The sequence below is a fragment of the Rhipicephalus microplus genome, chromosome X (assembly GCF_043290135.1).
Source record: "Rhipicephalus microplus isolate Deutch F79 chromosome X, USDA_Rmic, whole genome shotgun sequence".
In the NCBI taxonomy this organism is placed as follows: domain Eukaryota; kingdom Metazoa; phylum Arthropoda; class Arachnida; order Ixodida; family Ixodidae; genus Rhipicephalus; species Rhipicephalus microplus.
In genome coordinates this window covers 118547674-118560516 of record NC_134710.1, presented here as the reverse complement: position 1 = coordinate 118560516, position 12843 = coordinate 118547674, and the positions used below count along the sequence as shown (strand labels likewise).

At 47.6% G+C, this 12843-nt stretch overlaps 1 protein-coding gene across 1 annotated transcript in view; it reads left to right on the top strand.

Annotated features, from left to right (window-relative positions):
• LOC119176798 (transcriptional repressor scratch 1) overlaps window positions 1–12639 on the top strand; it is a 41370-nt gene extending 28731 nt beyond the window's left edge. Inside the window, exon 2 of the mRNA XM_037428152.2 lies at window positions 11269–12639. Coding sequence (XP_037284049.1) covers window positions 11269–12185 — 917 coding nt within the window. The 3' untranslated portion in view covers window positions 12186–12639. The remainder of the gene's footprint in view (window positions 1–11268) is intronic.
• Window positions 12640–12843: the final 204 nt, after the last annotated feature.

Below are 12843 nucleotides of genomic sequence, written 5' to 3'. Positions count from 1 at the left end.
GTCGAGGCGTTTTTTTCTTCCTACCTCCCCATATACCCTCAGCGAAAATCGATTTTTAACGACGCGCGTGATCGCAGTTTTTTTTTTCTTTCGTTACTTCTTTGCTTTTCAGTCGCCTGCTGTAGAGCGTCCCCCCGAACGGAGCAGCGTCGCAAGGCGCCACTTTGAAATGACGGCTCAGCCCGAGGGTGGGTGACTGCTTTTTGGGTCCGCGCCACGTAGCTGAAAAAAAAACGAAAGAAGAAAAAAAAACAATGTTGTCAAGAATTGTGCCCAATGTCACAACTTAAATTGATGATGCTCACTCACAAAGTAATGGAATGTCGAACCACTTTTTTCAAGGCCCCCGCTTTGCTTTGATTTAGTTACTAGCTTAAAAAGAAAGGAAGAGAAAAAAAAACGAGCGTGGGGAACCCTCAGGCAAATGACCACGACGAACTTCAGAACTTGCGGTCCAAATGCAATTTCCTATTCCTCATCCTAGAAAATGAGAAAATTGTGTACGACGATTAGGGCCCGCGTGGTTAGCCGTTGTAGAGCACAGTTCGCTCTGTTTTGCAAAGTTTTAAAAAAATGATGAAGTTATTACACATGGTGATTTTCTCGTAAAGTGCGAAACCCCAACTATACTGAATTGAATTGCCATGCGTTTCGGCGGTCCTGTCTCGGTTGCCACGCGGAAATTCGACCAGCCGAGTTGGCTACACGTGCTATACGTGCTGTATGACTGTCAAGTTGCTAGTGTGCGTCTACTTCTGCGCTAATGTTCTGCGTCGAAATTGTGCTATGGAGTAAAATGATTACTCTTACGAATCAATTCTGAGAAGAAAGACTACAACTCGAAGAGACACTGAAACAACTGAGCAAACGATTAGTGCATCTTATTCTCAAATGAAATTAAAAGTATATAGTTTGCCGCTGGCTGTCGTAGCTTTCATGTACCGTGTACACCCCAGCGTCTCAGAAAAGTTCGGCAAACAAGGTTGCATGCTGTGAGACAGACTTATGGCTTATATGCCGATAATTGTGTACACATATGTGAACCGCGACAACTTGGAGTGGCAGTGTGCTTCCAATAAATAGAAAGCATGCTAGGCCATTACGTACAAAGTAAATAATGAGATGAGTAGGACGAGGGAAGGCCACCGTGCGTGCTCTGCACATCTCTTGGCAGCGTAAATGAAATGCTCAATGTAAATGTTGTGTATTTTCTTAACATTTCGTCATACTCAGCTGAGTCATTAACAAACGCTGGCGCTACGCAACGCCACTGGAGCCAGTGAAGCATCGTAAGAGGGAGCAACAGAGAAAAAGGCACACATTTTATTCGAGCAGGATGGAGATAAAGGTCAGCCGCGGAAGAAATCGAGAACAGCTGGACAAACGGCCCGTGAGCGACCTTGTTGAACGCCGTTGCGATATGTGCAAACACAGAGCGAAATCTTCTGAACAACAAGAGAATCTAGGCGGCTCGACTCGGCGGGTTCCTCAGGCGGGTGATATGGCCGGCTGCGTGCAGATCAAAAGTCTCGGCTAGGGAGAATGAGGAGAACAGTGGTAGGCGCGGTGAAGCGGTCGGGAAATAAACAGCGGCGTTATCAAGTCGGAGAGGCGCGGTGCGGAAACGGGAGCGCCAACAACGTCCCGGCGGTCCCGTGCGCTCGCGCGGGAAAAAGAAAATGCTCTTTAATGTAAAGAAGACCGAAAGCGCCAGAAAAGCGGGCCAGTTTATACGACGCCGTATTTTCATCCGTCCCTTTTCGACCTACCGTGCAGGGAAGCGCCACACAAGCGGCCCAGAAGTCTTCGGGGAGGCGCTCTCGCCGCACACACACACACTGCTGCGGACGCGCGCTCCAAAGAATACCACAACGCGCAGTTGCGGACGCGCGCGCGAAGGAGCCTTCCTTAGATATTCGGCGCGCGTCTACGTGTTGCAAACAAATAAAGCAAGCGAAAAGGTTGGAGCTGCGAGAGGAGGGGGGAGGAACAAAAGCGCGATTTCAGCTAAACAGATCACGTTTCGAGAATAAATCTTTCAGAAACCTAGCCGTCGGATTCGCGAGCCCCGCCGCTCCTTGGCGGCGGCGCTCTGCCAGCCAGCGTGCGGCAGATCGACGCACGATCCTGCCGAACGTAGCCGAACGCGCGTTCGAATTAGTCGCATAACGTATCGTATTTAGTGCCGCGACAGTTCTTTTGCATGCCCAGTGTCACCAACTTCCTGTTGGAACGATATGCGGGTATTTGAGGTTGCTTTGATGGTTACGGAAGGCCATGTGTACGCCGCAAATGTTTTGCTGAACGGGTCACCGCCAACGATGACCTGAGTGCTGAGAAGAGTACGAATCTTGATCAGTACCGATGGTGTCATTCAAAGGAGGTGAATGCGCATCATGAGTTTGAAGACAGTCGAAGCGTATGCAAAATTTGTAAATTGGTAATGCTATAAACAAGGCTGTCGTACGGCTTCTGGCAATTTACGTTTTACGTTTTATAGTGCTTGAAAAAAGCCCCTCACCTCCCCCCCCAAAAAAAAAGAATGCTTCTTAACTAAAGCCATTATAGGAGGGGAAAAGAATCTGAGTTTCCGTGCATGCATGCGCGCGCGCATGTGTGTGTGTGTGTGTGTGTGTGTGTGTGTGTGTGTGTGTGTGTGTGTGTGTGTGTGTGTGTGTGTGTGTGTGTGTGTGTGTGTGTGTGTTCTATACGTCACTCACAATATAACAGTATATGCTACCGATGATCAAGAAAAAAACTATAATTTCTGTTACAAAAACCACGTTGGTCTCATTGAACTTAAGTAGTTAAAAAGCTCCTATATCAATTGCATCTTCTTTTAAATTATGTGAGTTGATTCACATGTTATCTGATATATGACTATTTTATATCTCATTTCTTGAGTGAGTGTTGTCCTTGTTCATGCTATGCTGTATAAGATCGCAGCAGCATAAGCGGCGCAGCCCCATTCAGCGTAGGGCACAAAGTGCTCCGAGAAAGCTTTCATATAATGCAGATATTATGCACAGCAGTAATCCGTCCAATCAAAACGCTGGTGAGCTTGTAATAAGAGACGACACACCACAAAAACACATCTAACTGGCACTGATAAAGCTTCCGACTTCAGGTTATCAGATATGAAGCAGCTTTTGCTCGGGGCTGCGTCCGTCCTTCCCTCACTCGTCCACTCCCCTACTGCGCATGCGCATGTACCTCCCCCTCTGTCTCTCCTCTCCTACGCATCCCTCTTCTTCCCGAGTTAGCGGGGAAAGCAGCGACGGCGTCAACACCCCCCCCCCCCCCCCAACGCAAGTGCATCTACCTCCTGTTTTAAGCTCCCTATCTCGCTCTCCTGACTTGGCGGCGAAGGCAATGAGACGCTTCTTCAGCACACATGCATTTTTTATTGTCAGGTGCCGAAGTATTGAAGTGCCATAGCTTGTTCCGGGCACACAGTTTAAAGATTAGAGACATCAGTGTTGTTTTTATTTTGTTTTCCTTTGCAAGCATCTGTCCTAAGCTCCGATGTAAATCATAAGGCGACTGCTCACAGTTGCTTGGTTCAAACATTATCACCAACAAATCGTTTCTTTTTCATTTGTTCAGAATCTCTGCTCAGATAAACATAACATAATAATGGCACATTAAACCTACCAAAATGAAAATTGCTGAAACACTACGCTTCATAAATACTATAAATATAGTCCAATATTAGTATAGTTGCCCAAAAAACATGCTTAGGCGACGAAATTGCAGGTAAAGAATAGTTTCGTTTGTTATAAGGTGAACTTTTGAGATAAGTTAAAGTAGTAAAGTACTGACGGTCACCGCTAGCAATCAAACGATGCTGAATTCATAGACATAAGGATGTAGCAACTGGAGCTGGATACAGTTGGCTAGGAAATGGAAAAAAAAAGGGGGGGGGGGGACAAGAGCTGATCTTATCCCCGGCGATTGGCGAGCTGCGAGAGGTGGCCCCGGATGCGTTAATTCTGACGATGGTTGCCGGGTGGTAATCTGGAGTTCCCCCACTTTTCCTTCGCTCTGCGACGTGTCATCTCGGCCAGCGCGGAACAATAACTACTGCTTCGGGACAAAGACCGCCGCCTTGTTTCGCAGGGAGCGCAGAAGCAGGTTTCCCTAGCGGGCAGCAACAAATCTCGTCATGAGGGGCCTAGCGCGGCCCGACACCGCGCCTGGGGCGAAAGCCTTTCCTTATCCCCAAATTGGCACCCAGGATATTCGGCGAGCATCTAACGCTCCGAGCGGCCGGGACCGGGAGGCGCCCAGACCTGGAGAAAAAGCTCTTAGGGCCCCTCTCCGACCGTGCCATTGGAAAACCAAGAATGCCACGCGCACCTACACCCTCCCCGACCTCCCTGCGCCAGGAAGAGTGAGCAAATAACAATCTCGCTTTTAGTTTGTTTGGCTCCTCGCTCGGCTGTTGTTGGCAGATTTCGCTTATTAGCTGCGGGTCACCTTGTTAGCGGCGAGCAGAGTGGCGCCTCCGGGACGCGCCGAACGTGTCGATTCGTTGCGCGCCGCTGGCTCTCCGCGGCAGACTTAGCGGGTCGCGCTGAGTGGGTTCCCGATGTCGTCCCGATGTGCTCTCGACTCGCAGCTCCCCCGCAAGCCTCTTCGACACCGTTTCGAGAGCTGGCACTTGCGCCTCGCTCGCGTCGTGCTATCGTACGTCGCTTGCGATGGAGCCGCACTGTTTCGGGAGTTCGCCGCGAACGCCGAAGCTCGCTGGGCACCGTTATTTTCAACGCTCCCCCCCCCCACCCATCCCCCGTTATATGCTGCGAAAGCTTTGCAGTCCACGTAATGGCGGATTTCATGCTGGCGTGTCGACACGTACGCGCAATGCGAAGATCTCATTGCATGTACTTACGGCGTTTCGTTTCAACGCACGCAGCAAACGAATGTCGACGCGTCTCTTTCTGGGTGTCGCCGCGCCAAAATGCAATTACTACCGCACCGGAGGCAACGAGAGGATCACCGAAAGGCACCAATGTAGTTTTCCGGGCTTTCTTTGACTGCATGACACTAGTCGCGGCAGTAATATGCAGCCGCGTTTTTTTTTTGTTGTTGTTTCGTTCATAATTTTTTGTGTTGCTGTGTTTCTTGGTGAAAGTTTGAGATTGTTCCAAAACGACTAACTCTACTTTAATAGAAGGGGTCTATTAGCCTCAATACTAGTGCCAGGAACATTGCGCAGGGTAGCAAACCGGCTGACTATAGACTGGTCAACCTCCCTGCAGTTCTTTTCCTCCTTTTTTCCTTCTTTGTGGTATTCCTTAGCTTTTTCAAAAATTATCCCTCAGTGGTACTGAAAAAGGCAGGATACGTTGGAGACCATTTTCTTCACTCTCCAGTAAAGCAAATCAGAATAATAATAAAAAGATATCACGATAACGCTATTTTCTACAGCGTAATCTTCCCCACGCGAAAAAGCGATGTGGTCTCCTTGTTTGTATTCTACCAAATTCGCAGCGGTGAAATTTCCAGACTGGCACTCTGATATAATTTTGGCAGTGGAAGACAAGTCTCTTCACTAAATTCGCGCTATGACATTGTTATTCAAAACGCTTTATTAATTAAATTACGTGTGCCTTCTGTCTATCCAGTGGTGGCACATACCTTGTATTGAGTCATATGGGGCTCAAGCGAAACATTGCCCACTCTGCATGACAGGCTCACCCCGCATGCATCACCATCGTCATTATCATGACGAACACCTCATACGCTTTATGAACGAAAATAGGCGGAATTCTTAGAGTGAAGAAGGTCCTCTGATGCAGCCACTGTAGAGAAGGTGTTTTCGTCTTGTGCATAGCTAGCTAATTAATTGAAGAAGCGCAGGTGCTCAAGAAAAAGTAGCGAACGAAACAATCGTCTTACAGCGTGAGCCATCCATGGAATTTGGAGCTTGCTTTCAGTCACATGTTGCATATTCGTATCAGTCTTTAGATCAATGAAAACCATCACTCTAGCTGAACTGATGGTTTTACACGTTGTCCTTCTGTAAATGCTTCAAAATTATCTCAAACACCCTCTAAAAATATGATAAGTGGGCGCGTGATTCTCTCCGAACGTTTCCCGAATTCTTGACGCCAGAAGTTTCTTCATGTAAACGTCAGGACGAAGTATACGCTATCCATAGCTCTATATAACAGATATATCTGTTGTGAACTGTATGCTATCGTGCTTTGCCATGCAGTCACATGCCATTTCTGCTTTGCCCTGTATGTCTATCATGCACGACAAACTGATTTCCCTTTGTTTTGCGCGTTGACGACTGCGCAAGGGGAGATGGCTGCGTGTAGATGAAAAATGGCGAAATTCTGACCGGCACGACGCTTAGTGCAGACCTTTAACGCGTTTTAGGCAGAAAGAAGTGGCGAAGAAGAGATAGCGCTTGTGTAGGTACGGTAGTGAAGTAGACAAACGAACGGCTGTCTCGCCTTAGAACTCGATGTAGTCCAGGGGCCCTTTAACATATATGCTGCGGGAACAGAGTTTATATTTCGTGATTCTATGCATTCTCAGTTTACTCACTGATACGAAGCACTCGTCAGCCCCAGACACTTGCGATTTTTGTAATAAGAACATGTAGATAAGCGATTTTCCTCGTCCTTCGCAAAATATTGGTCAGTGCGAATTACTTCAGTTTATAATGTGTCCAAATGATGAAAGCTGACCGTCACCGGTAAAAGGTAGCAAGTACTTCATTTTTTTTTATTTCATTAAGAAATCACTAGCTTGTCGCAGCTTTCATAAAAATCTGTCGGATATGGATAAACATGAGAGCTTTTTTCGCTCGACCTACGACCACAGTCATGCCAGTGACCCCATTTGGGTGATACTGCAATGCAAACGATATTTGCAATTTCTGTTTGACACGAGCTCTAGGTTTTGCAATTATTTTTGGCACAAACTACAGCCCAAACTGCAACAACGCACAGAGTCGGTTGCACTGCTTTTGGCATATGTTAAATCGCATTAATTATTAATAGAAATTATATGACATTACTTTAAATATAAAAATGAAATTTATATTTCAACTTCGAATATGCACTTATTTTTGTTTGGTTTTTTTGTCGAGAAAGAACGTGAGTTATATTATTATTTCTGTTAAGTTGCATGTTTTGAGCAGAAACATTTTGACATTATGTTGTTGCACAAATATCCCTTTTTGTTTACAACAGATAACACTACGTCACAGAATATTTCATTTTTGGTACCCAGAAGTCGGCCGTTGTAATTTCAACTTTAACAACCCATTGCAAGGGAATCGACTCAACGGGCGCGTGAGCGCGCACTTGCACAACTAGTAATTGTTGCCCGCATTCGTTGCTGAACGCTAGCTTATATAGACAGATATGTGGGGGTTAACATCCCAAAACCCCCACAAGATTATGAGAGACACCATAGTGGAGAGCTCCGTAAATTTCCACCACCTGGGGTTCTTTAACGTGCACCCAAATCTGAGCACACGGGCCTACAACATTTTCGCCTCCATCGGAAATGCAGCCGACGCAGCCGGGATTAGATCCCGTGAACTGCGGGTCAGCAGCCGAGTACCTTAGCCACTAGAATACCGTGGCAGGGCCGCAAGCTTATGTAAATAGTATAACTATCATAGCTATGACGGGGAGGTTCCAGCCAACTACTTGGACAAAAAACTCCCCTTCTGTCTCCGTCCAAGTATACCTGGCTGAAACGCCCTTGCCTCGGGGAACCAGCGAGCTCAGGCAAGCACAACCATGGCTCGTATTTATAAGATTGATCAAAAGTGTTTGTTAATGTATATTTCAGCCAATCCGACTGCTGAGCAAATGATTGGCGAAGCCAGCCAGCCAACGGTAAAAATCACCTAGGAAACAAAAGCTTCGGGAATCGGGGATTTTTTAATCGAGCGCAAGGCTACGACAATCGTGCGGTGGGAAGCACCGAAGAGGGGGTCAAAGAGACGCTGAGCGATGTCGGCGGCCGCGCCGCGAAGGGGTCCGCCACAAGCGAGCTATTTAGGATGCCCGCCTTGGCACTGTCACAAGTGGTAGCGCGCAATCCAATTTCGCGAACTGAAAGCCTCAACTTGGCGGGAGCACGCGGAGGACGAAAGTGCCTGCAACAGGGCCAGTATAGCGCTGCCGATGCCTGCCTCCCCGACGTTTTTGAGCAGGCGTTCGAGAAGGAGGCGCTCTCTCTCGCCTTCATCCCGGGCCCAGGGCGCCACGCAGTCCCGCGTTGCAACAAGCGCAAAAGTGCGCGCAACATCCCCGCAGTTCACAACCGCTCGTGTGGCAGCTGCAATCGATACCGTCAGAGAGGGGCATTCTTCTTCAGTTGATAACAAGTAGAATCGAACTGCGTCCGTGGAGCCCGTTTAATCCGGCACCGCATCAAAGGCGTCCGTGTCTAGCCCTAGTCAGCGTTTCATCTCGGCGCGGAAGTGGAGATGCGCCTTCGTCGTTATTTCTGCCCGGATGTAGCGCTCGACGACGCTCTCAAACCGAACAATTCATCGTCCTCTGTTCTTTTTTGTTCATCGCCCCCCCCCCCCCCCCCTGTATAGGCTTTTTAGCCATACGTGCACAGCTGACAACTTCACATGTAGTGTGCTGGAATTCTGGCGGGCGACAGTTGCAAGTTCAGAGAGCCAACAAGCGAAACTAAAGCCTTCACAATAACATATCAATGTTTCTGAAGGTATGGTGACGCCTGCGCTTGAACCCGTCCACTGCGAGTCACGAGAATGGGGAGTGGCAGGAAACAAGAATATTTTAACCCCCCCCCCCCCCCCAAAAGAAAAACTTCTAATATTTAGGGAAAAGGCAAGTATGGGAATGTAAATATGTACCTGTCTAAAAGTCTGTTTCACGTCAAGGCTAAATGTGCATGAAAACGATGACTTCATCGGCTACACACGATGATGTAGTCGTTTACGGGTGGCGCAGTACTTCCGGGATGAAGAGCTACGTTTTCAGCTATGACTTCAGTCTAACTATATATCTATTTTCAACAAGAAGCAATTAGATTCTAGATAGTTGTAAAATACTCTAATAAAAATAATCAAGTGGCTTTTACGTGTAATATGTATAGGCCCTAATATTTTTGGTTTTATCCCAAAAATATTCGATTAACATTCACCGGTACAATTTTTGACAATTTTGACAACAGCATGGTAATTTTCTACGAGAAGATGGGGTCCCTTCTTATAATTGGTGCGATGCGGATGGTGCTCCAGTCACTAGGTAATTCTGACAATAGTAGTGGCATACAAAATATTACAACAAAAAATTGATAATATTGCCGCGTACTTACGAAAAAAAAAAACAAATTGGGGATATTGTCAGGCAACTGGAACATTTGGGTTTGAGATTTAGTAGCATAGTAAGTACACAAGGCCCTTATATAAGTTTCGCATCGGAAAATTGCGGCACTGCAAAGCTGTGGAAACAATCACTAGAATTTAAAAAATATTGTATACTGTGAAAAAGAGTAATAAAGCAACTGACAAGTTCTATTTTTTAATACCTATCTGTCTATTCACGGTCATTTGTGATATTGATCTCTTCTCGGCAATGTAATTCCAAAAGTTACTTGGGTCAATTCAGCAAATACAAGTTAAAGTAGTAGTCCTTCGAACTATGTACGCTAATTCAGATATGAAGTATGACTGCGCATAGGTCTTCTTTTTTTGCTTAATTGTGCACTTAATACTCTATAATTACGATTCATCGATGGTATTTGTTTGTGTACTCGTTTTTTTCGTTATTTGGTGGGATCTAGACATAAATAACACACATCTTTGAAGTGAGTCCTAAGTATAATGACATTACTCTACTGAACATTAGTCAAGCACTTTCTAATTAATTATTAGCACATGCATCATTTAAGTGAAAATAAATTTGGAAAAATGGGTAGACGTTTTTTTTTTTAGTTTTTCTACAGCGCGCAAGTAGCAACGAAATGTAGACAAGATACGGATCTGATAGCCCATGCTCGACCAGCACGAATTGACAAAATTCACGAGCACAGAAATGCAGATCCAAAACTAAAGACCAAGAAATTTGTACACGCGTAGGCTCAAGAACACTGTGCACAAGATTATGGGTTAGCATGATATCAAAAAGTATGTAAACATCGCGACTGCGATGCAGCCCTAAGTCTAGGCGCATCCAGTCTGAACCGAGTGAATTAAAGTCAGCTTTGCAAGGGTAATCTTACTGCTTAAATAGTTATTCATAAAACAAGGCATTTCATAGAAAAAGTGAAGCGCAGGGGAAGAGTGTGTGCTCGGAGGTTCATAAATTCCAAAAAGTACGAAGTTGTGGCCTCAAAGCGATGCCTTAATGCACGGACATTCCAACGCAAATATAATTTCTAGAGCAACTTCAATTTGTGTAGGAAATTGCTGTGGAGAAAATTCATGAACCAGCCCAAGTGAAAAAGAGAAGCCATCGCTGCAGGATAGCCAAAATTCGTTCTACGTATTCATTATTGATTGAGATGTTATTGTTCAGAAAGAAATAGGCATCTGCTCACAGTTTAACCAGCTGAAAGCGTTAGTGTATGACTACACGGAAGCGACTTAACTATTATGAAATCCAGAGCTTAAAAAGAAGTGTCCAAACGGGACCAACTGCGATGCAACTTGTTAAAAAAACAAAAGGAAAACACGGAAGACAGAAATTTTTTTTGTGGGTCTTGATCCTAGGTGTGATTGAAAAATGGCGAATGTGCCGCCTAGAATGCAAAATAAAGCACGGTTCTCCATTATTTACAGCCATACAAAACTGATAACAATAAGGCTATCAGCTGCATAGACAAACTATCTCCAAATATTTGCGCAACACCTTTAGTTGCCCGTTTTTATGATCCGAGTTCACTATATGAAGCCAACAGGCAAGCTACGCAAATAAAGCGTAAATATTTGGTTCGTTAATTGAAGTGTAGAAGTGATGATGAGATGAAGCGAAATCATTCTGGGCGGAAAGCAACTTACCGCTAGTGGGAAATGAGCGGTAACGCGTCCATTGAGCTACGGCGGTGACCGCTTCCTTACAACGTCACCCACGAAAATAACAGTTGTGTTCAATTGCGATCAGGAATTATCTATGATTGCTAGAAATACCGTTTGCTAGGCAGCTCCATTTACTGAGGCTAAGGGCTCAATAGAATCAACAAGGCGGATTATCAGTGATGTGAACTACCTGCGTGTTGTGGTCATAATGAAGCCAAAGGTTGCGTTCTGCGCAGGTTTCATCCATGACTACTCGACGGGCCAGCTGGCCCTGGGTGCGGAAAGCCTGGTGGTGCCAGAGCGGGCTGCCGCGTACAGCCCACTGCGCGATGAGCCGCGGGTGCTGGACCTGAGCGGGCCCGAGTTCTACTCGCGGCCCCCGCTGGGGTCGGCACCTCCGCCATTAACCCCGGTGCAGGCGGCCGAACCATCGAGCGAAGGAGGGGCACGCAGTAGCAGCCCGGCCTCGTCGTCGTGCTCGTCCACCTCGTTCGGCGCCGCCCGGGCTGTGACCGTGAGCTACACGTACGACGCCTTCTTCATCAGTGATGGCCGATCCCGGCGCCGCACGACCGTCTCCGGTCTGCCAGGTACGACGCGGCGTCCCACCACCGAGGACCGGCCGCGTTACACGTGCGGCGAGTGCGGCAAGCACTACGCGACCTCGTCGAACCTGTCGCGCCACAAGCAGACGCACCGCAGCCCGGACTCGCAGCTGGCCAAGAAGTGCCCGACGTGCGCCAAGGTGTACGTGTCCATGCCGGCGCTGGCCATGCACGTGCTGACGCACAACCTGAGCCACAAGTGCCCCGTGTGCGGCAAGGCGTTCTCGCGGCCCTGGCTCCTGCAGGGCCACATGCGCTCGCACACCGGCGAGAAGCCGTTCGGCTGCGCCCACTGCGGCAAGGCGTTCGCCGACCGCTCCAACCTGCGCGCGCACATGCAGACGCACTCGGGCCTCAAGCACTTCCGCTGCGCGCGCTGCCACAAGTCGTTCGCGCTCAAGTCCTACCTCAACAAGCACCTCGAGTCGGCCTGCTTCAAAGATGGCGCGACACCTTCGCCGCCTCCGCCGGCGCTGCCGCTGCCACCGGCCGAACACCACCACCAGCTGGGCCCCGCCATGGCCGCCGTTCTGGGCCTCGCCACCTAAGACCTTTCCTCCGTGGGGCTCTCCCCCTTGCCGCCACCTCCTCCATGGAGCGCTTGTCTCTTTTTCGTTTTCCGCCCATTGCTAAGACAAAACTCGCGAGATTCCAAAGCAGTTGCACTCACGCCTCCTTAACAATGGCGTCCATCCAAACACGCGCGCACGCGAGAAAAAGAAACCCATTTCCTCGTTCCTACTAGAAAAAAAATCAATCGTTTTCACTAAGATAACGCTCGAGTAAGATCAGTCGCTTCAAAAACCCACGTAAAGTGCACTGCGAAACCCAGTAAGATTTCTGAGTTGTGCATTTCTTTAACAGTCATCGTCTCTGGCGGCGGCCGTGTGTACATCTCATGACCAAAATGAGGATGACGCATGCTCGCGAATCAGTTGTGTCTTTGTGACTAACCACTTCGTGTCCACAAAACGACAAATACCTGGCGTTTCTCCAGTAATGGGGTTAGGCGTGCTCAGGCATTTCATTCACTTTTGCTTCTATGCAAACGTGTACACAGTGAATCCCTCGTTTGCTACGTAGAGAAATTATTGTTGGCGTAAAGAAATTTTATCTTGCGCGAGCTGCGGTAGACTTAATAGCGTATAGGACTTCCCGGCTATGTACAGCGTTCATTTTTGTAGCGCGGTCCAAAGACTACACACA